At 38.7% G+C, this 25,124-nt stretch overlaps 1 protein-coding gene across 1 annotated transcript in view; it reads right to left on the bottom strand.

The window, feature by feature from the left end:
- Positions 1 to 25,124, bottom strand: part of EXTL3 (exostosin like glycosyltransferase 3) — a 75,259-nt gene that overhangs the window by 7,363 nt on the left and 42,772 nt on the right. The window contains exons 4-6 of the mRNA XM_042983537.1: positions 13,774 to 13,901; positions 9,375 to 9,519; positions 1,355 to 1,483 (exon numbers count right to left, since the gene is read on the bottom strand). Of these exons, the coding sequence (XP_042839471.1) occupies positions 1,355 to 1,483; positions 9,375 to 9,519; positions 13,774 to 13,901 (402 nt within the window). The remainder of the gene's footprint in view (positions 1 to 1,354; positions 1,484 to 9,374; positions 9,520 to 13,773; positions 13,902 to 25,124) is intronic.

Here is a 25,124-nt window from a genome sequence, read left to right as displayed (position 1 = left end):
TCCGATTGCTTTTCTTTCTTTCCTTTTATGCTTTGTTGCATGGACCCAAGGTCCTCTGTTTACCACTCTGCTACCACTACAGATATGACTGGAGTATCATTAGCATATGCTGGTGGTTACTTCGTCTACAACTTACCTTCAAAATATAAGAGGAATGAAATATCCGCCCAATTATTATTAATTAATACATGAAGGTAAACTTATTTTATAAAATTAAATAATATGCCTTTTTAACAATAAAGACAACAGGATCTTAATCAGCTTTTTAATTTTTAACCTCAAGGACAGCAGGTGTGAATCCATAACACAAATACTGACAGAATAGTTATAAATACTATTAGTTTGAACTGACAAACAGGTTCTCAAATATTAACTGCTGCAAGGTCCTTACGAGGCCGACCCTCATCCCTACCAGAAGAGCTTTCACTTGTCTGAACCTGCGATGATGACATAAAAGGTTATGTAACCAGTCTCTCTGTGCACAGAGTATTAAGTTATTATATTCTGGTCAAATCTATTCACTAACTCAAAGACAAAAACAGAATTCAAATTTCTAGAATCCAGAAGGTACTGATGATTTGTTGTTGTTTTTTTTTTTTTAATTTTTTTTTTTCAACGTTTTTTATTTATTTTTGGGACAGAGAGAGACAGAGCATGAACGGGGGAGGGGCAGAGAGAGAGGGAGACACAGAATTGGAAACAGGCTCCAGGCTCCGAGCCATCAGCCCAGAGCCTGACGCGGGGCTCGAACTCACGGACCGCGAGATCGTGACCTGAGCTGAAGTCGGACGCTTAACCGACTGCGCCACCCAGGCGCCCCTGATGATTTGTTTTTGAGTAAATGCCTTTCATAGCACTACTTATGTGCCAGGAACTATTCTTAGAGCTTTACGTATGTTAACACAGAAACCTTACATTTTTTATGCCATGGATCTATGGAAAAGTTAGTAACTACCATAATTTCAAAGCAATGGTGAACATAAATAATACTTCAAGATGCAGCAACAAATGTAATGTGATATGAAAATATCTGTCAGTTCTATTGGTGACAAATCAGTTACTGTAAATACTCTTAGGAACTGTAGCATGTTTGATAACTGATGGAAATGCTAACTCCAGTTAGAGATTAGTGAAAATTAAAGATGTAACATTTTCCCCATCCAAGTTCCAAACCCTCCGAGTTCTGTCCATTTACGCCTTAGCGGCAGAGAGCCCCTGTATGAACAACTCACTTAACTCTGCAACAACTGCAGATGAGGACTCTGAGGTACGGTTCATTACCTATTGCACTACCGCAAAATAAGTGACTGAAGTACACATGCACCCCCAGTTCCAGAAGTACTGGCACCCTCACCTTGATGGGGGGTTTCCGAGTGATGTGGGAGACAAGGAAGTTCATGGCAATGTCCTCACAGTTGATGTATTCATCCACCATATCTCGGATGGCCTGGGGCATCACGTAAGAATACAGGTAGGCATAATACTGTCAGGGGTAGAAAAAGAATCACATACTCTGTTAGAGGCCACAGTTCTTTGGCTTTCAGCAAAAACATACATGGATCTAGGAGCTGTTAGGAAGTGTAGTGGGGGTGGGAGGGCTGGGTGTGACAATCATTAGTGGAATCGCTACTGGCATTTATTTAGGGGGTTGTGGCCAAGGATGCTAAACATCCTACAAGGCAGATCTTCTGCAATAATAAATAATTTTCCCGTCCAAATCGCCATTATCACCCCCCTTTGAGGATCAAAAGTTCATTTTACAACAATATAAAGATTTTTTCAAATTAGGTCAGACAGTGGCTCAGTTGAACATTCTGTGACAATGACAATAAGGGATAAGTGAGGGGGAAAGCCTGGTTATTGAGCCATAAAACATCCAATCCCTCAGTTCCTCTACATGTGGATTCTAGAATCTGATTATTTCTCAACCATTGCCATAGGCTACTCCCTGCTCCAAGCCACCATCATCTCTTGCCTGGATTATTCATACTGTCCCCTAAACAGTTTCCCTGCTGTCATATTTTCTTCCCTACAGTCCGTTCTATGCACAGCAGGGTGATCATGTTCAAACACAAGTCCAACTTAACATGCCAGTCCAAAACCCTTCAACAGCTTTTCATTTCACTCAGAGTAAAAACCTACTTTCTTTCTTTCTTTTTTAATGTTTTATTTTATTTTTGAGAGAGAGTGACAGAGTGAGAGCAGGGGAAGGGCAGAGAGAGAGGGAGACACAGAATCTGAAGCAGGCTCCAGGCTCCGAGCTGTCAGCACAGAGCCTGACACGGGGCTCAAACCCACGAACCACAAGATCATGACCCGAGCTGAAGTCAGATGCTTAACCGAATGAACTACCCAGGCGCCCCGAAGTCTACATTCTGAAAATTGTCCTGAAAGGCCCACAAAATGGTGTGCGAAAGCTGGCTCACACCTGCTAATGAATGTCAATTGCTAACCAAGAATTTTGAGACTGTTTAGGAATTCTGTGAGCGTGTTATGAAAAATAGCCATTATTAAAAATATAATCACATAAACTTAAAATTAAATAAGTTATATTAAAACCAATAAATACCTAAAGCACATCACTTAATTAGCTTACTATTATTTATTACATTTTACTGTTATCTTGAGGTTGTTTATATCTACCATATCTGGATGGTGAAAATACTATATAATGGTGCAGAACTGCCCATCCCTTCCTAACTTCAAGTTCAGTGACTCATGTCCATAGCTTGAAATCAGTCGCAGCAAGAATACTTATACCACAGAAAAGGACAAATGCTATAAAACAAGGCAATTATTAATTATGATGTGTTGCAATGTGCTAATGATGAATGAATAGGTAAGGTGCCCAATAAAACGGATTTATATATTTTATTACCTTAAATAGTTAGAATCTATGTAGTGAAATAATGATAATAAAATTTTTGTACCACATAGTGGTTTGCTGGTTATCTTACGGCAAAGTACTTAAGTGAACTTAAAAGATGAATTATACATTTTTCTCTTACAGAAAGAGGATTAAAACTTGCCAACTCTTTATTTTTTTTTAAGTGTTATTTATTTTGAGAGAGAGAGAGAGAAAGAGAGAGCAAGCGAGGTGCACAGTGACAGGGAGAGAGAGAATCCCAAGCAGGCTCTTTGATGTTAATGCCAAGCCCGAAGTAGGGCTTGATCTCACAAAATAAAAGATCCTGACCTGAGCCAAAATCAAGAGTGGGATGCTTAACTGACTGAGCCACCCAAGTGCCTGTCGACCCTTTAAATGGACAGTGGCTGCCATTAGTGTGCAAATGAGAACATAGGTAAAGAACATAATCCATATCCTCAACAAGGGAAGGTGACATGAAAACAAGAAGAAAGAACTGCCTTCTTTTAAAAATATGGAGAAGAGAATAGCCAAAGTAATTTTGAAGAAGACCAAAGCAGGAGGCATCACAATCCCAGACTTTAGCCTCTACTACAAAGCTGTCATCATCAAGACAGCATGGTATTGGCACAAAAACAGACACATAGACCAATGGAATAGAATAGAAACCCCAGAACTAGACCCACAAATGTATGGCCAACTCATCTTTGACAAAGCAGGAAAGAATATCCAATGGAAAAAAGACAGTCTCTTTAACAAATGGTGCTGGGAGAACTGGACAGCAACATGCAGAAGATTGAAACTAGACCACTTTCTCACACCATTCACAAAAATAAACTCAAAATAGATAAAGGACCTGAATGTGAGACAGGAAACCATCAAAACCCTAGAGGAGAAAGCAGGAAAAGACCTCTCTGACCTCAACCATAGCAATTTCTTACTTGACACATCCCCAAAGGCAAGGGAATTAAAAGCAAAAATGAACTACTGGGACCTTATGAAGATAAAAAGCTTCTGCACAGCAAAGGAAACAACCAACAAAACTAAAAGGCAACCAACGGAATGGGAAAAGATATTTGCAAATGACATATCGGACAAAGGGCTAGGATCCAAAATCTATAAAGAGCTCACCAAACTCCACACCCAAAAAACAAATAACCCAGTGAAGAAATGGGCAGAAAACATGAATAGACACTTCTCTAAAGAAGACATCCAGATGGCCAACAGGCACATGAAAAGATGCTCAACGTCGCTCCTCATCAGGGAAATACAAATCAAAACCACACTCAGGTATCACCTCACGCCAGTCAGAGTGGCCAAAATGAACAAATCAGGAGACTATAGATGCTGGCGAGGATGTGGAGAAACGGGAACCCTCTCGCACTGTTGGTGGGAATGCAAATTGGTGCAGCCACTCTGGAAAACAGTGTGGAAGTTCCTCAAAAAATTAAAAATAGACCTACCCTATGACCCAGCAATAGCACTGCTAGGAATTTACCCAAGGGATACAGGAGTACTGATGGATAGGGGCACTTGTACCCCAATGTTTATAGCAGCACTCTCAACAATAGCCAAATTATAGAAAGAGCCTAAATGTCCATCAACTGATGAATGGATAAAAAAATTGTGGTTTATATACACAATGGAGTACTACGTGGCAATGAGAAAGAATGAAATATGGCCCTTTGTAGCAACATGGATGGAACTGGAGAGTGTGATGCTAAGTGAAATAAGCCATACAGAGAAAGACAGATACCATATGGTTTCACTCTTATGTGGATCCTGAGAAACTTAACAGAAATCCACGGGGCAGGGGAAGGAGAAAAAAAAAAAAAAAAAAAAAAAGAGGTTAGAATGGAAGAGAGCCAAAGCATAAGAGACTCTTTTAAAAACTGAGAACAAACTGAGGGTTGAGGAGGGGTAGGAGGGAGGGGAGGGTGGGTGATGGGTATTGAGGAGGGCACCTTTTAGGATGAGCACTGGGTGTTGTATGGAAACCAATTTGACAATAAACTTCATATATTGAAAAAATAAAAACATAAAAATATGGAGAAGACATTATGAACACAAATGTTTAGAAGTATTTCCACCATTATGTGATTACGATTGATGCCATAAATAAATGCTTTCATGTTGTACATTTTAAAAAAATAAAAACTTTGTAGCCTGTTTAAAAATATTTTAAATGAACAGTTTCAATGCATTTAGAACCTACTCTAAGAAAAAGTAACACTTTCTCATTAGTTTCCTTAAAAAAAAAAAGGCATTTCAGAAGATGAAAATTCTAAGCGGATTTTAACAAAATGCTACCAAATTAGTGGATGAATATCATGACTTAATAAGTCCAGCAATGTGGCATTTCTTACATGGACAGTGACTAAAACCAATTATCAAAAATATGCTTACTTTAGAAATAGATCTCTCTGAGTACCCAAGTGGCTCAGTTGGTTAAGCAGCCAACTTCAGCTCAGGTCATGATCTCACAGATCGTGGGTTCAAGCCCCGCATCAGGCTCTGTGCTGACAGCTCAGAGCCTGGAGCCTGCTTCTAGTTCTGTGTGTGTGTGTCTGTCTGTCTCCCTGCCCCTCTCCAGCTCACGCTCAGTATCTCTCCCTCAAAAATAAACATTAAAAAAAAAAAAGAAATAGATCTCTGACTTGCCATAAGACAGTGTCAAATTAAGGTTTTAAAATAATACACCTGAAACTAATATAACACTGTATGTTAACTGGAATTAAAACAAAAAAGGAAAGGAAAGGAAAGGAAAGGAAAGGAAAGGAAAGGAAAGGAAAGGAAAGGAAAGGAGGGAGGAATAAGAATATTCAATCATTTGCTTTCACTAAAATATAAAAATTCAGTAAGAATATCATTTTGAAACTTTATTTCATCTTTATCTCAACATTATAAAAATTTCTATAAGTACAGTAGTGCATATAAATAAATACACACATATATGAGGTACAGGTTTAAAAATTTTTATTGATTGGTACTTATAAACAGAAAACTTGATTTCTCAAATCAGGGATGACCAACTTCATTGCTTTCAAGGACCAAACAAGTAAGGTAAATAAATAAGTGACACTTTAAAGAAACTGGTGTAAGAAAAATAAAGAGACGTGGGGCAAATAAGTGCATACAAGCCCATCAGCAGGGGACAGTGACTACACAGCTTCAGGCAATTGGTGCCAGGCAGGAAGAACACCCAAGTATGACCTGATCTTCATGTTCACCGAAGTCCAGATGTTTGTGTAAACTTCTCTGGTGTTTAAAACCTGGCAGTGCATGGGATGGCATCAGGGGACTAAATAAACATTTCTGTTAGCCACAGAAGGCTTGAGGGCTGCTACTCTATAACCTTTGCTCTAGATTTTCAAATAGAAAAAAAAATAAACAAAACCCTAAGGTTTATTAAGTAAATTATTTATTACTTAAAAGTGAAGGGATATGGCTATTGTAACTTTTAAAGAGCAATCAGAATTTGAGAACAGGCAGACTTTTCAGAATGCAAGTAAATTCTTAAGGTATGAGTAGCAATGCTAAAATTGGTGGCTCTTTCTCAGATGACCAGTAGGAAAATAAATGACTCCAGTTAAGTATGTTTCTCAGCCGATAGTTTCTAATCCTACTTGCAACTCCTATCCAACCAAAGCCCACCCATGTTTGGAAAATAAGCATGGGGCGCCTGGGTGGCGCAGTCGGTTAAGCGTCCCGACTTCAGCTCAGGTCACGATCTCGCGGTCCGTGAGTTCGAGCCCCGCGTCGGGCTCTGGGCTGATGGCTCAGAGCCTGAAGCCTGCTTCCGATTCTGTGTCTCCTTCTCTCTCTGCCCCTCCCCCCTTCATGCTCTGTCTCGCTCTGTCTCAAAAATAAATAAACATTAAAAAAAAAAAAAAGCACAAGGGTTAGATTCAAGATGGAACAAGCAGATCAGCTTCACACATTAAGTTTTAAAAAGAAAAAAAAAATCTGAAAGTTTAATGATTTCTTAGTCTAGTTCAAAATGTCCCTAGTAAGATGGCTTTCAAGGTTCTGTTTGAGGTGGGTCACAAGATGCCACCACAGGAAATATGAAATACATGAGGGACAAAAGATTGGGAGAAACTTGGGATGTCAGTTTGAAGTTTGAAGAGGGACATATAGGGGATGTCCTGAAAACATCATTAGGTATAGGAGTACAGAATTCAGGCAACAGCCAAGGCTGGAATATAGACACAGAAATCACCAGCCTGTAGATGTTAATCCACAAGACCTTGAGATATGAGAGAATGTCTAGGGAAAACACAAAGTGAGAAGAGCACTAGATACAGAAGCCAGAACTCTAAGACACTTCAACATTTATGGGGAAAACAGTGTGCAAGTTGCCCAGGATGAGAGAGGGCATGGAGTGGAGATCAGGATGATGGGCCACGTGGCAATGTCTTTGATGACCAGGAAGAAATAACTAGGAGGTTCCTAGATGGAAGCAACAAGACAGATGCTCAAATGAGACTCAAATGAGATTTTATATGAGAGCTGAGAATTGTCTGGAAGTGTCATTGGTAAGCAATAAAAATGATTCTCTGTACCTTCCCTGCTCCAAAGTACATATCTGGGGAAATGAGCAGACTAAATCACTGTCCCAGGAAGAAATATAGGAACAGGGTAAAGGGGAAGCACTATCCTCAGAGAAAAGTCAGGTATTAATCAGGTCAAGGAGACAGAAGAGGTATTCTGTGAAGTGAGGGGTGCAGGGAATTGGCTATCTAAGAAAAGGGATTCTTCAGAGCCCAGAGGAAGTACTTGGAAGGAAAGGTATAGAGCAACACTATCTAAGATATATTATGTGAGTCACATCTCTAGTAGCCACATTTTTAAAAAGTAAAAGAAACAGTATGGGAATGCAAGCTGGTACTGCCACTCTGGAAAACAGTATGGAGGTTTCTTCAAAAACTAAAAATACAACTACCCTACAAACCAGCAACTGCACTACTAGATATTTATCCAAGGGATACAGGTGTGCTGTTTCGAAGGGACACATGCACCCCAATGTTTATAGCAGCACTATCGACAATAGCCAAAGTATGGAAAGAGACCAAAGGTCCAACCATGGATGAATGGATAAAGAAAACGTAGTATATATATACAATGGAGTATTACTCGGCAATCAAAAAGAATGAAATCTTGCCATTGGCAACTACATGGATGGAACTAGAGGGTATTATGCTAAGTGAAATTAGTCAGAGAAAGACAAAAATCATATGACTTCACTCATATGAGGACTTTAAGAGACAAAACAGATGAACATAAGGGAAGGGAAACAAAAATAACACAAAAACAGGGAGGGGGACAAAACATAAGAGACTCATAAATATGGAGAACAAACAGAGGGTTACTGGAGTAGGTGTGGGAGGGGGGATGGGCTAAATGGGTAAGGGTAACTTAGGAATCTACTCCTGAAATCTTTGTTGCACTATATGCTAACTTGGATGTAAATTTTTAAAAAATTAAATTAAAAAAACAGTAAAATTAATTAGAACATATTTTATTTAACCCAGTGTATCCAAAATAATTGCATTTTAACATACAATCAATATAAAAATTATTGAGATAGTTTACATTCTTTCTTTCATGCCAAATTTTCAAAATCTGGTGTGCACTTTATACTTACAGCTCATCTCAATAATGACCAGTCACATTTCAAGTACTCAATAGCCACGTGTGGCCAGTGGCTACTTCATAGTATAGACAAGATACAGATGAAAGATGAGTCAGGAGCAAAAATATTTAGCAATAACAATACAGGAGAAAAGTAATGACTGCAGGGGTATGCATTTTGGATATTCATTAAAAACTGGGATGCATGCCATGGTGAAAGCTCTAAGGAATAAACAAAACTTGCACAACCACTACAGAGGCTCATAGTGGGGTTTGATAGTGTGGGTTAGCCTGAATCAGAAGAGAATCAGCCAGGCCATGTCTAGGATGGCAATGGTAAAACAACAGTATTTAGCCCAAAGCTCTCAGTTTTAAGGATGAGAGCCAATGCCCAGAAAGGTAAACTAATTTCCCTAATGGCCTACATGCAATCGTGCAGGCAGCCTTACTACCTTGACTTTTTATTCCAGAGTTGCTTTGAGCATCTTGAAAACAATCTTTAAAAATAGAAATAACTTACTTCTAGCATAAAAGGAACATATAAGAGGGGCACCTGGGTGGCTCAATCAGTTAAGTGTCGGTCTTCGGCTCAGGTCATGATCTCACACTTTGTGGATTCGAGCCCCACATCGGACTCTGTGCTGACAGCTCAGAGCCTGGAGCTTGCTTTGCATTCTGTGTCTCCCTCTCTCTCTGCCCCTCCCCCACTCATACTCTGTCCCTCAAAAATGAATAAACATTTTAAAAAATTAAAAGAAAAAAAATGAACATATAAGAAACATTAGGATGGCTAACTTTAGGGCAGCATTTCACTACCACCCAAAGGCTCAACTCTTAACCAAGTTCATGCCAATCTTATCAAGCTTTTTCTTACCTTGTGAAAGAAGGCAGCACCTGTCAGCACCATGGACAGCTCACAGGAGTAGTTGGAGTTGTAGAGCCAGGACTGATGAGGGATGTCCCACGCATGGTAACGGCCAGGGAAACCCACAATGCGGTCCCGTGCTTCTCTCCACACCCTTGAAAAACACAAGTATATCCACACACCTGAGTATGAAGCTCTAAGATAACCAGAAAATTTAAAATTACCGTCTCTATCTTGCAGGCTCTGGTCCTTGGGCTGTTACTTCTTTTTTCCTTTAAAAGGTTTTTCTTTAAATAACAAGATCAATCACAGGCCAAACAGGATAAAAACAAGCAAAGAGTGCCACATGTAGTTTCCTTAATAAGCACTTGCTTACTGCTCTTCTAACTTCTGGCAGCCAGCACCTCTCTAAGCCTTTACAGAAAGAACAAGCTGGAATAACATGGAAAGGAGTTAACTAGAAGTCAAGAGTCTCCAAAATGGGGTATGAACAGCAATCTGCTAATAAGTAGGAAGAAATATCAATTTCTACTTCTATTTATTTTTAATCTTAATTTCCAAAAAAAGTTGTTATATTTTTATGTGCTATTTTCTATTTTTTTCTGTTCTATTTTCTATTTTTATTTTTTCTCAAAAATTTTGTTTTACATGAGCATAATATGTTAGTACAGTAGGACTTGTATATAATTTACGTATATTGCATACATAACTGTTCTTTTACTGAGGGGGTACACCATTAAAAAAAAACTTGGAGCCCACTGGTTTAACCACAGGAGACTATTGCTTGGAGTAGGTGCAACAGTCTTAATTCCTGAATTGAGCACAGCTGAGGCCGAAACCTGTACCATCAAAAGAAGTGGTCTATAGGACTATACAAATGAAAGATTCGTAAATGCATGAAATAATAAATTCAGAATTCAGTATGTTTCCAGGCTAAACTTTTATATAATCCCTAAATTTATAGGTAAGGTAGGACAATAAAATTGGTTCCCCAATTTCACAGGCTAAAATCATAGAGCTGAAAGTACTTATCGTCTACAGAACCCTACAAGCTGTAGAAGTGCTTCTGGTTTCATAAGCAATAAACCACCATATCCCCACTCCATCTCACCCCCAAACAGAGATTTAAACTGCCTGAGAAACTCTCTCATCACTTACATGGAGTTTCAATTCCTAAAACACAAAAAAGATTTCATTCCAAAAGACTTCCTCTCCTATTAAGTTTGAAAGCAATTAATCTAGTCCAATACACCAGAAACCACAACTTCTATCACAATGTAACAGCCTCCTAGGTGGCATTCTGGCATCTCCTACCCAAGTCTTACCTCTGTCCTACCTTCTTATCTCCTAAGAAGGACTCCAAATTACTAGCCCAAAAAGCTACAAGAAGTTTTTATTATATACTTTGACATTTACAGAATGTAAGAATTACTAATAAATACCACCAGGATATCCAAATGTTCTACCAATACTCCTAAAAATATTGATCTCTTCAAATGCCTATTACTTCTACTAGTCCTGAAATAGCAGCAGAAAGAATAGGAAACTGAATTTTTTTTTAATTTTTTTTTAACATTTATTCATTTTCTGAGAGACAGAGAGAGACAGAGCATGAGCGGGAAAGGGGCAGAGAAACGGATACACAGAATCCGAAGCAGGCTCCAGGCTCTGAGCTGTCAGCACAGAGCCCGACGCAGGGCTCGAACTCACGAACTGCGAGATCATGACCTGAGCCGAAGTCGGACGCTCAACCGACTGAACCACCCAGGCGCCCCAGAAACTGAGTATTTTAATCATCTGATTTGGCTAATTTAAGTCAATATAATGCAATTAGTCCTTAATAAGACAGAATCTCATTTGCTACATACATGATATCAAAAGGTACCATATCTAATTTGTTTTAAGGGCTGCCAACCATGATATGGTCAATTATATATTAAATAATAATAAATAAGGCTAATTATATATCATAAAAATATGGTTAATTAGCTATTAAATAATAAGGGGAAAACTCAATACAGAAGCACTGGTATGAGATAAATTCAGATAAAGGCTTAAATAAATTCTTGGGGCAATGCATCAGTAGTTTTAGACGGTATGGCCTCAGTGAATATTTGAAAGGCATTTTAAAATATTGACTATAAATAATGCTACTGATTTACATATAAAAACAAAGGACATAATCAGTTCCTTAACCTTATACTCAACCTGCGCTGCACTAAATATGTTTAACTCATGCGCCATATTATAATAGGTCATGCTTTGGTATGCCTTACCCTTAATGAATTATTCTTTAAATGTGCTAATGTTCTAATTACCAACACACTACAATCGGTTATTAGGCACATAAAAAGATACTGAACATCATTAGTCATTAGGGAAATGCAAGTCAAAATTATACTGAAATACTACTTCATCACAAACAATAGAATGGCTATAAATAAAAAATGAAAAACAAGTATTATCAAAGACATGGAGAAATTAGAACACTTATATACTGCTGGTGGCAATATAAAATGGTGCACCCTCTGTGGAAAAAAATATAGCAGTTCCTCAAAATGTTGGAGTTACCACACGATTTAGCTGTTCCAGTCCAATGTATATATCTAAGAGAAAGGAAATGTTCATACAAACACTTGTACATAAATTTTCACAGGAAAAAAAAATAAAAAATAAAATAAAATAAAATAAATTTTCACAGGAGCATTATTCACAATAACCGAGAAGCAGAAATGACCCAAATGTCCACCAACAGAGAAATGGACCAACCAAATGCATATATACAAAAGGCAATACACTCACATGCTCAGATGGGTGAACCTTTTTTTTTTTAATGTTTGTTTATTTTTGAGAGAGAGAGACACACAGACAGAACATAAGTGGGGGAGGGACAGAGAGAGAGGGACACAAAATCTGAAGCAGACTCCAGGCTGTCAGCACAAAGCCCGATACGGGGCTCAAACCCATGAACCACAAGATCATGACCTGAGCTGAAGTCGGATGCTTAACCAGTCGACTGAGCCACCCAGGCGCCCCCAGATGGGTGAACCTTTTAAAATCTATTAAGTGAAAGAAGCCGGTTACAAAATGGCACATGTTATATGGAACCATTTATTTTCGATATCCACAATAAGCAAATTTATAGAGGCACAGATAGATTAATAATTGCCTAGGGCTTAGAGAAGGTGGAGGAAAATGGGAAGTGATCACTAATGGGTACAGGGTTTCTTTCAGTGGTAATAAAAGATTTCTAAAAAGATCACAGTGATGGTTCCATAACTCTGTAAATATACTAAAAACTGTTGAATGATTACACTTAAATGAGTGAATTGTATGACTTATGAATTGTACTCAATAAACATTACCCAAAAATGAATTGCAAGAAAATGATCACAAGCTTGGATGTCACAATAAATGTCAAATTGCTTTAAAGTTGCTAAGGCCTACCCTCAATTTTTGTACTTACTTCACTGTGGACACATAATAAACTGCCCATGGGCCTGCATACTAGTCCATGACACACTTTGAATAACCCTGATGTACTCCATTCTCTTATCTGTAATGATCCTTCAACTGGGATATATAAACCCCGGTAAGAACTACTAAGATTCAAGAAAACTACATAGTTTAGTGATCGACTGGAAATTCTGGAGTCAGACAAACTTGCATTTGAATTCCAGTTCTGCCATTTACTTTCTAACATCATGATTTTGCTCTCCTTGATCTCAGTTTACTCCTATGTGATATGGAGAGGAGTACAACTTACATCGTCAAGTTATTAATGAGATAAAATCACACAAAGTGCTCAGCTAGTCTCTGGAACACAGTATGGATTCAAAAATGTCACGCATTTTGATCATAAGAACCACCTCCTCCTCCCTCTCTTTTTCCTCTTGGATCTTTGCTCCTAACCCCATCTTTCCCCAAATCTTTCAAGCCCCAGGATTCTGGCACTATTCCATTACCCTAATACATAGCAACATGTTGCTTCTGCCTGACTGGGAGCTATTCCTGCAAACACAAAAACCTCACATTTCCATTAGGGAACTATCTCTTGCCTCCACTCAGTCCATGTTTGTGGCTGGAGGATGATATAGTTTCAGCTCCAGGGCCAGGCAGATAACCCTGATCTAGCCAATCACAGAATCCATCTCCCTGCCCTCCCTCAAAGGGAGAGCCTATGGGAGATCACAGGCAACAAAGAGGAAAGCAAAACCTAGAGATGAAGAGAAATGGAGTTCTCCAACATCACCTAAGACCCAAAATCCAGCTATGTCTTGTCAGCCCTTACTACCTCTGAGTACTTATTATCAGCCAAGAAATTCATTTTGCTGCCTAATCCACCTTTGAGTTGGTTTTCTGTCACTTGCAAACAAAAGTGTTTCTTGATTAAAAAGTAGCTGCTCACCGAAACCCAAACATGATTTCATCATGGCGGAGGTGAGCATCATCATCAATAGACAGGATAGCCTCTGTCTCAATTTCATTCCAGGGCAAGAATCGGTTGTTCAAACTGTTCTTCTCAGTCCGGACCACCTGTAAGGAGGAAGGAAAAACACTAATGATCAATGCTGCATTATAGAATGCAAAACCAAAACTGCCTCTGGTCAAAGGAGACTGTGGCTAAATTTACTAAATAATCTTGCCAGGTTGCCTACCACTCATAAAACCCAGTACATGTCTTTCAGGAACAGAAACTGATCTTATAATTCAGCAAATGTATAAGGATTTCACATTTTAAGCTTTATTCATTTGCTAACTAATTTTCTTGTGAAACAAGTTAAAGCTGAGGATTATTTTACATAAACGATAAACAGTCTACAGAAATTAAAAATAACTCTCCCAAGAGAACACAAGGTGGCAGAGTAGAACTGAGATTATAATTCCCAGCTCTGAAATCCCCAGGCTTACTCATAAATTTTAAAGCCCAACTCAGAAATCCCTTGAGTTTGTGTCATTTCTGATGCCTAAAAAAGGAGAGCCCATCCAGTTGAGGTTAATTACCTCACCTTTGCAATTCCCACTGACTACACATACAGATGCTTTTTCTTTCAAGGGGTACCTAACTCAGCAAAATTAACAGCTGTGTTAACTTACAGCAAATCCCAATTCAAAGATTCTCTATCCAAAGTGACCCATATATGCAAAGCAGTATTTTCTTCATAAAACAAAGATTAGTGCCCAAACAGAATTACATTACAAAGAAAATGTTTTACTTAGACATCTTAGATAAGCACAGTTTACTAACAATGTAGGTGGTAGCTTTGTTATTCACCTTGCCCAATATGAAGATGACCATACTCAGTACTTTAATAGCTCATTTTATTTTTATTGTACCTATATCTAATTAATCCACCTAATGGGAAACTATCAATTTATTCTCAAAAACCAGAAACAAAGGGAACTTTCTGAGGAATCATCTTTTTAGAAAGACAGAGAGGGTCATCTTACTTTCAACAGAAACTTTTACTTGTACTGAGAATAAGCTCTACCTAGCTTGATGAATGGAATTATATCCATGGTCTAAAACTTCATGAATGCTTTCAAAGGTACTCCTGTGATCTCACAAATACTGTCTCCATAGCTTAAAATACTCTTTCTCCTCTTCTTCTACCAAAATCATTCTCTCCCTGGAGACCCAGCTCACATGCCTCCTGTCAACTTACACCCTTGTCAAAATTAATCACTTCTATGTTCTTTTTTTTTTTTAATTTTTTAAGGTTTTATTTATTTTTGAGACAGAGAGAGACAGAGCATGAACAGGGGAGGGGCAGAGAGAGAGGGAGACACAGAATCGGAAGCAGGCTCCAGGCTCTGAGCCATCAGCCCAGAGCCTGACGCGGGGCTCGAACTCACGGACCGCGAGATCGTGACCTGAGCTGAAGTCGGATGCTTAACCGACTGAGCCATCCAGGCGCCCCAATCACTTCTATGTTCTTAGAGCAGAGTCCTCATACTTCAACTAATGCATTCTAACATACTTAGAATCCAATTAGTTCAGAGATCAAAAGGCCTTACAGATCATATGGCCAACTCTCACCGTGTACATGGACAAATGGCAAGTGGCAGAGCTAGACACTAATTGGTGCCTTCTAACTCCAAATCAGTCTTTTTCTGCTAAACTTACATTAAATTTATCAATCTCATCAAACCAAACATCACTTAGAATGTTTACTTTACTAAAGAGCTTTAAAAAGTCTTAAAAGACTTTGCCTCAGCCCCAGAGGTGTTCCTCCCAAGTCAAGACAAGAAAGGATCTATAATCTATAATCAGATTTGCTACTACAGAAAACAGATGTCAGAGCCAAGGAATAGACACAGAAATCCCCCTTGCCCTGCAGCACGTTTGGCCATATAAAAAGTCCCTGGAAGCAAGCCCAGGTCTCCCAAGCTCAGAGTCAGCAGTTGCAGAACAAAGCACTGAGGTCTGGGTTGCAGTAAAGATGAGCAGGGAGGGGGAGATGACCAACTACTCACCACAGTAGCTGCTGGGCTCCATCCCCAGGGAGCAGGGAAATGGTCAGAAGTAGCAGGAGCCAAATGCCAACCTCAGCAAACACAAAATGCCATCTATCTTAAGACACACCCAATTTCAGAGATGTTAAAATATAAAATAACGTCCACCTTAGAATCAATGCACTATGGCAGCTGTTTGCTCAACCACCCCCAACAAACCACTCTTGGTCATTCATTTTACTTTCCTAACACACCTAGCATCCACTTAATACAGAACTGCAATTCTGGCAGCTCAGGTGGACAAAGCTCCCCCTCAATTCTAGCAGCAAATACACACAGCTTAAAATGAAGAAAACATACTCAATTCTTGAATATTCAACTGTAGATTATCAGTTTTACAGGTTAGACACTAGGAAGATTATCTACAGCAAAATTAGCAATCCAAGAACACAGCACAGAACTTTAGTAAAGTGTAAGCCAAACACCACCAACACGGGCCTCCCCTAGGGCTCTCTTGAAACACAGGCCTACCCCAAGCCTACCAAGTCAGAAACCTGCAAAATCCCCAGGTGATTCCTATGCACATTAAATTTTGAGAGGGTTGGTAGAGGAAAAGCATGGTTTTGGAGTCCATCAAAAAAGCCTGGGGGCGCCTAGATGGCTCATTTGGTTGAGTGTCCGACTCTCAGTTATGACCCTAGGGTCATGGGATCAAGGCCTGTGTCAGGCTCCAGACCAAGATTCATATTCATATTCATATTCTCTCTCTCTCTCTCTCTCTCCCCCTCTGACCCTCTCATCAGCTCACACACTCTCCTTCTAAAAAGGGGGAGGGGGGAAAGAAAGAAAAGAAAATAGAGACAATTTTTTTTTTTAAAAGAAAAGCCTGAGTTCACATTCCCACTCCACCACTTACTTGTGCAAAGGTAAGTGAGGAACCTCTCTCCTAAATACAGCCCCATACTGTGTGCAAAAATGGAACTTATTCATCAGCCAAACGTGACCATCTTATAAACAACCTCATTCACTCTAAAAACAACACAAACTAAAATAGTCACGATTTGATGCCTAGAGCACATCCAAAATTTTTGTCCAATTTACAAAATAAACCAAATCAAGAGGACCTGCTTGTCTTCTGGAAGACTTAGAACTGAAGATCTAATACCAAATGTGTTTTAGCCTAGATTTCACATCTGTATTTTTTAGCAAGTTTATTAAAGTCCAGTAAGAGGCAAGTCCATTACAAACAACTACTGTGGATTCCAGAAATATAGTATACATACTACCTTTGCTCATCCTGGCACAACCCCTCTGGGCTGGATGGCAGCAAGATTTTCAGGATTAGGGAACTGACGCAACAGCCATCAGAATGAAAGGAAAGATTTGAGGATTCACAGAAACACAGCATCATGAACTGCAGCAGCTTATTTCTGGTTGGCTCACAAACAATTGTGGTCAAAAAGTCTGCTTTAAGAATTTACAGCAGTGATTCTTAACTATGAGCAATTCTGCCCAAGAAACATATAAAACAATGACACTGGACAGTCTTGGTTGTCATTAACTGGTAGTGGAACGGGGTGAGCTACTCATATCTAGTCAGCAGAGGCCAGGGATGCTGCTAAATACTCCAAAGCACGGGACAACCACCCAGAGCAAAGAATTATCCAGCCCTACATGTCATTAGTGCCACTGAGGAGATACTCTGATTTAGAGTCAACATTCAGAAGACAGTACAGCACATACAGTTCATTATTTAAGAACAATTTACCTTTTCCTTACAACCAAAAGGAGATTTCTGCACTTACAGACATTGCAAATATAAACTAAAATTAACTAGGAGGAAAGAGTAAAAGCTTTCTTCTAACAGTTTTGCTTCAAAGTTATACTGCTTAATAGCTAGACAAAATTTTGCTCAGCAAACCTACTGTTATCAATTCTGGAACCAAAAACATAAGGACTAAAAAACTTAAATATCTGTAATGCAGACATCCATCAGATCAGCATTGGCATCTAAGATTTTTGAGAAACGGCAGATCGAAAAGGATAGAAATGAGTCAACCAGAGTAGTAAGTCATGTTGCTCATTTTTGTTGACATTGTTTTGTTTTGTTTTTAAAACTAAAAAACAGCTCCTGCTTCTTCAACACTGGCTATTTTCTCATGCCTAATGATTATACCTTGGTAACTCGTGGACATGAAAACTGACCCTCAAGTTACTAAGTCAATTACTGGTTATGACACTGACCAGAATGTACCGAGCAATGTGCCTGGCATACAGTAGGTGTTCAACACATCTTATAAATGAGCAAATAACCAAACGACTAGGAAATAAACCCTACTTTAGCCCTGTCCATTCTATTTTCAGAATATGGAATGAAGACTTGATAACTTTATGTATCAAAACTATAACATTCTACATACTAAAACCTCCTAGCATTTAATCTAGTATTCCAGAGCAAAACAATCCATCAACCTACAACTGCCAAGTCAGGAGCCATGCACGCCAACATTCATTTTTTGTTTGTTTCATGAACAATGCTTCCTGGGGAAGCTACATGAGTTCTCCTGCTGACTAGTTCTACCATCATTCATAAAAGCCTAGACTTCCACTCACTGCACGTTTCTTCCCATCACAATGGAACAATACAGCAGTCATGGCCTGGAGTCCTACTGTATGCAAATGTATGCAAGTACATGCATGATCAAAAAATAATTAGTAACCTCACATAACATTTAAGTTGGTTCTTGAGGAATTCTGGAATTTATGAATGATAAAGAGCTACTACTCTACAAAGATCCTTTCTCCTAGTATGCTAATAAGGTATTTGGCTTCTAAATCCTGGCAGAAATCAGCAAATTCACATTAATTAGGAAAGTATCAATTTACATCATAAATATTTAATTAGCTATCATAAATTAGATCCCCAATTAATAGATAGCCAATATCTCTTAATATGTAAGGGATGGAAATGTAAGTAGTTATTGCTATTAACAAGCAACAATCGAACATTTCTACAATTTGGTAAGTGACAGTTGCTGAAGTGCAGCAGAGGAATTTGGATTCAAATGGAAGAACTACCTAAATATGGAATCTTTTATAAAAGCAGCTCACAACTAGCCATAGGCAGGTCTTTGAAGTTGGGAAGCAAGAAAAACAGGGCATGAAGAAATTAAGTGTATGAACCCAAGTCATAAAGTAGACCAAGAACAGGGAACACAAAAAGGTAAAACATACTTGACAAGTAATAAAATTAGAAAATATATGTGGAAAATATAAAGCACCATACAAACACATAATGCCACCTATTAAATTCAGCAATTTAAATACATTTAAAATGTTCTCCTTTCTCTCCTTAAAATTTTGCCTAGCCAAAGTCAACAGTCTCCAGTCTCAAACAACACATACACATGTGTGATACACTTCTGTAATGAATCCATTTCTGAAAATGAGCCTTATGTCAAGTCACCATACAGACAATAAGGTAAACAGCAATTAGCTTTTGTCCTCCATCCTCCCCTTTCCTCTAACTTAAAAAAGTAACCCAGGACGCCTGGGGGGCTCAGTCAGTTGAGTTTCCGACTGCAGCTCAGGTCATGATCTCACACTTCACGGGTTCAAACCCCGTGCCGGGCTCTGTGCTGATGGCTCAGAGCCCGGAACCTGCTTCAGATTCTGTGTCTCCCTCTCTCTCTGCCCCGACCCCGCTCTACTCTCTCAAAAATAGACATTAAAAATATATTTTAAAAATTTAAAAAGTTTTAAAAAGAAGTAACCCATCACAGAGCTCAGGAATTAAGAAAATGAGGTATAAAAGGAAGCTCATAGTCCTGTATACCTGCTTTTGAGACAAGGACCCATGTGAAACAGCTTGAGGTGACTAGGGTGGAGAGATAATCAACAGAGAGAGACCAAGCAGCATTAAAATATCTTGATTTTTCAAGGGACTCATTCATTCAATAAACATTAAGCAGTAGGGAAAGTTAGGTAATGAAAAGAAAGGGAAAGGAATAAGAAGGTGAACACAGTGAACTACTTTTCTATTTATAACTTACTTTAAATTTGGGTCTGATGCAGTATTAAAAAACAATTTAGGTTTTGATTTTAGGTTATATTTTAGGTTATGAGATAAGTCTGTTTTAACTCATAAAAGAAGTTGTACATGATCCCTATAAAACTGTAGGTCAAATAGCATAGGTTAGAGGTTCACCATCAAATGAGAGAATGCAGGGGTGTCTGGGTGGCTCAGTCAGCTAAGTGTCCAACTCTTGATTTTGGCTCAGGTCGTAATTTCACGGGTTCTTGGTATGGAGCCCTGAGTCGGGCTCCACGCTGACAGTGCAAAGCCTGCTTGCAATTCTCTCTCTCCCTGGCTCTCTGCCCCTCCACCGCTCATGTGCCCACGCTCTCTTGCTTTCTCTCAAAATACATAAATAGTTTTTAAACAAGAGAATGCATATCAAGAGGACAACACAGTGCTGACCGAGCACATAGAAAATGCTCAAAACTTGTTAGCAATTATTATCACATAAGATTAATACAATCTCCTCCTATTTTACTTTGTAAACATTTTATTTATGCATGTAAGCTGTGCCTTTTCAAGAAATTTAGATTTGGTAAAAAAGAAAAACATGCACTGACCATGGTCAGAAGTCCTAAGACCTAAGTTCTAATTTGGGTATTAATTGGTTGAGTGACCCAAAACAAAATTCTCTCAGTCTCAGATTCCTTACTTTGAATTAGTAAAGAGTACAAATAGACTAAGAGGAGGAGACATTCCCTAAAGAATTGATTTGTAGCAATTAAGAAATCATTTATGCAACATGATTTTTCAGCAATTCCTTTATATTACACATTTATAATTTTTGCTATAATTTCTGATTTCTGGTAGCTCTGTTTTATAGAATTCTCCTTCACAGCCACGTAGCCTCTTCTCAAACAGAAAAACGAGAGCCATAGCTATAATCACCAAGTTAGTAAATAATGTCAAAGAAAAAAACCAGAGATGCTAAACCTAGTGAAGTCTACCAGACTTTGTACAATCTTAGACCTAGAAAAACTGGACAAGATTTTTCCTGTTAGTTTTGCTTAGAAATCACATTTTAGGAAAATATCATCTGATCTATTCATGTAACATATATATTACTTGCAGAGCCCAACTCAGGGCTTGACCTTACAACCCTAAGATCAAGACCTGAGCTAAAATCAACCAACTGAGCCACTGAGGCACCCCTCAAGTAATATTTCTTAAAGGAGAGTGGACACAGATAAAAAAACAATGTGTATCAACTTTATAAGGAATAGCCTTTATTATTATCTCTACTGTTGCCTGAGGTCTAGCCAGAAGTAAAGCCTTTAAGAGCCTGACTGGCAGAAGTCCAAGCCTGATTATTAATGACACTGAGTTCTCTTCTAGTCTTCCTTCTTGTTCCCTTAGTTGACCATGATGACTGACATGACAATAACTACTCTGGCATGACATTAGGTTTCCAAAATGGGGTTCTCCTTTTACAGTTTTACTATTAAGGGCTGGGAGGGAGGGAAAATGGCAGTGAAAAACAATCTCGTATCTCTCTATATAGTTTTCATTTGGAAAAATGGGCACATTCTGGTCTTAACACTTCCACAGAGACCTTGGATTCTAGTAGGGAGATGTGATATGCTTAGCTGACCCTCTCTACCACTGCTGCTCTGGTCCAAGTTTACAACACCCCTCACCTAGGCTCCTGCAATAATAGCCTCTGAACTGTTTCTTCTGCTCTTTTCCCCATAGTCCAACACATATTACCCTTTCCTCAAAACCCTCCAATGGCATCCTAACATACTTCTAATAAAATCTAGAATCCTTACCATGGCCAAGCATGCATGCATGCTTGGTACTATCTGTAAGCAGACTAATAAAAGATAAAAAGATTGAACTAACATTTGAGTTGCCACTCACTCAAGAGACGGAACTTGCCATTTGAGTCCAACCAAATAAACTGCTTGTGAAAACTAAAGTATCAATACTTCACAGAGAAATAAAACAAAATCCAGTCTTCACAATGTAATATTCACAATGTACAGAGTTTAATACAAAACTGTGCGATGTACCAAGAACCAGAAAAACATGACCTTCAAGAAAAAAGAAAAATCAATGAAAGCAAAACCCCAAATGTTGGAATCAGCAAAGGTGTTAAAGTAGCTATTATAACTATGCTCAATAAAATGTACTCAGAATGGAAAAAAAAAAAAAGGGAGGAAATCTCATCAGGGAAACGGAAACTATTACTTTAAAAACATGGATATTCTGGAACTGGAAAATATAATATTTGCAATTTAAAATTGACTGGATGAGCTTAAGTGTAGAGATGACACAAAAGTTTGTGAACATGATGATAAATCAAGAGAAATTATCAAAATTGCAGAACAGAAAAAAAGATTAAAAAAAATGAATAGAGACACTAAGAACTGTGGGATGGAATCAAAATGTCTAATATTCACAGGGCATCTGGGTGGCTCAGTCGATTGAACATCTGACTCTTGATTTCAGTTCAGGTTATCATCTCATAATTCATGAGATCAAGCCCCACATCAGACTCTGCACCGACAGTGCAAAGCCTGCTTGGGATTCATTCATTCTCATTCTCATTCTCATTCTCATTCTCATTCTCATTCTCATTCTCATTCTCATTCTCATTCTCTCTCTCTCTCTCTCTCTCTCTCTCTCTCTCTCCCTCCCTCCCTCCCTCCCTCCTTCCCCTCTCTCCCTCCCTCCCTCCCTCCCTCTGCCTCTCCCCAGCATGCGTATGCATGCTCTCTCACTCTCTCAAAATAAATAAATATTTTTAAATGTCTAATATACATATAATGAAGCCCCCAAAGGAGAGGAGGAAAAGAATGGGGCAGAGAAATATACCTAAATAGATAATGACATAAAAATTTTCCAATATATGAAGAAAAAATAAATTGACAGATTTAAGAAGCTTAGTGAACCCCAGTCAGAACACAAATAGAAGAAAACCATGCCAAGGCATATCATACTCAAAGCACTGAAAACTAAATATAAAGTCTTGAAAGCAGCCAGAGGAAAAGAACATGTTCCATATAGGAAAACAAAAATTTGAAGACCACTGACATACCATCAGAAACAAGGGAGACCTGAAAACAGTGGAACATCTTTAAGACGCATGAAAGTGGTGGTCCCCAACCCAGTAGGGAGTTTTTCTCAAAGGACTAGCTTTCAAATCCTTTGACATAATACTTATTCCCCACACAGGGCACCTGGATGTCTGGGTCCATTGAGTGTCAGACTTGATTTTGGCTCAGGTCATGTTCTCACAGTTCCTGAGACTGAGCCCTACATCGGGCTCTGCACTCAGTGTGGAGCCTGCTTGAGATTCTCTCTCTCTCCCTCTGCCATTCTCTCCCACTTGCACTCCCTCTCTCTCTCTAAAATTTTAAAAAAAAATTAATACTACTCTCCACTTCCATTAGACATTCTTAGTTATTAAGCTCCCAGAGCTAATGAACCTGATTCAACTGTTTACAAAACAGGCAAGAGACAGAGCAGTCACCCACCACCACCACCTCTGTTCAGCAGCCCCGCCCCATTCTGACGAATCAGCTACTTCAACTAGTGGCACTTGCCCCATCTCTCTGGGTGGAGTCTAGTCACCTTGCCCAGGCCCTTTCCCATTTGAACTGAAGAGAATTAAATCTTTTGGGGCAAGAGTGTCAAAGGATGGTGGTAAACATCACATTTGCTTTAAGCCGGATCCAATGTAGTTTCCCCTTTGTCATCTAAATAATAGACAAGTATGAGGAATTTGACAAATCCCAGAAGGCACCCCTAAGACAATCCCTCTCTACTCAAAAACCTAGTGCTCAATACATTTCATAGCCCACAAATATTTACCATTTATGCCTAATGCTTAGGTGAGAACCTGAGCACAAGGGAAGCACAAATTGCCCCTCAATTTCTGAAATGATATGTGTGGGTTCCTAGATTAATTCAAATATGCTGATTTGAAATCATTTTCCCTTAAGGATTGGAATCTGACAGATTGCCTGGGAACCACCCTACTGCTAATTTTATAAAGACCCGTTAATTATAACATAATGAATTGGGTACATCTGCATCCTGGGTAGGAAAACTACTCTCAACGTCTCATAACGGTGCCATTTCTCCACAGGGGAGAGAGAGAGCTGAGAGTCCCTCCTAGTATTGATACCTGGTAGTGTTGGCTCTGTGCCCAAGAGGTCAGCAATTCAACCACTGCCCCCCAAAAAACCTGCCTCTCTTAAACAGAAAGAACAGGCAAAATATTTAGAGAATACAGTGAATTCTCCAGCTTAAAAATGTTTCCTCTTTTTCAGAAGAACTAGGAAAAAAACTGGTATCATGAGTATGGGCAAGCTATTCAGAATGGCCCCCCATTTGGAAAGTTTCTGGCACTTTCCAACTAGGCATTGTATTATTGCAATGAGCTGCCCAGTAATCAAAGAGGAGTACTTATTTCCCACCAGAGCTAAAAGAGAGGATTAGTTCTGGTAAGTTCTCTAACTAATTTCAGTCATTGTTAACAGGGTGGCACCAGCTTCTCTACATCCCTATCAAATTCAAAGAAAACTCAGGAAAAAAGGAAAACCAAGGCTGCTTTATTATTCTATTTGAGCAGCATCCACCTTTCACAGAACAAACGCTTTTTTCTTTTTAATTTCAATGACATTTAAGAAGCTGTAACTGAGAAAGAAAAAAGTGAAATTTATTTGGAAAGAAATCTTATAAAGAAATCTCCCTATTTATAACACTTTTCTTAATATACAAGATAAATTCTGGGATCAAAAGTTTTTAGAACACTACACAGTCTCTGAAGAGCCTCAGAGTATAAATTCAACTAAATAAAAGAAAAGAAAAGATGAGCAGTGGTGGTAAGCACATAGCAGCAGTAATAAGAAAGACAATTTTAAAGATTTGTACAGGAGAAAGCAAGTAATAAGAGCTGTTATGCAGAGGATACAAGAAGCCTTTATCAGTGAAGTGAGTTAACCCTGTCCACAACATAGACAGATATCCATACTGCCTCCCATCTTCTTGGACATGAAAGGGTAAGTAGGAATCAAAAAATTATTAGGCACCTTTCTAGATTCCTTACTTGTATTATTTTATTTTTCTGTTTAACCCATAAGTCAAAGAAGTTAATTAACTCATCAAAGATCCAAAAGGACTACTTAATCCCAGGTCTATATTAATCCAAAACTCATACTGCCCTAACATTATACCATGCTGCTGCTTAGAAAATACTTCACATGAATTAGTTTCTT

This window comes from Panthera tigris, chromosome B1, assembly GCF_018350195.1.
Source record: "Panthera tigris isolate Pti1 chromosome B1, P.tigris_Pti1_mat1.1, whole genome shotgun sequence".
Classification (NCBI taxonomy): domain Eukaryota; kingdom Metazoa; phylum Chordata; class Mammalia; order Carnivora; family Felidae; genus Panthera; species Panthera tigris.
This window is presented reverse-complemented; position numbering and strand designations above follow the sequence as displayed.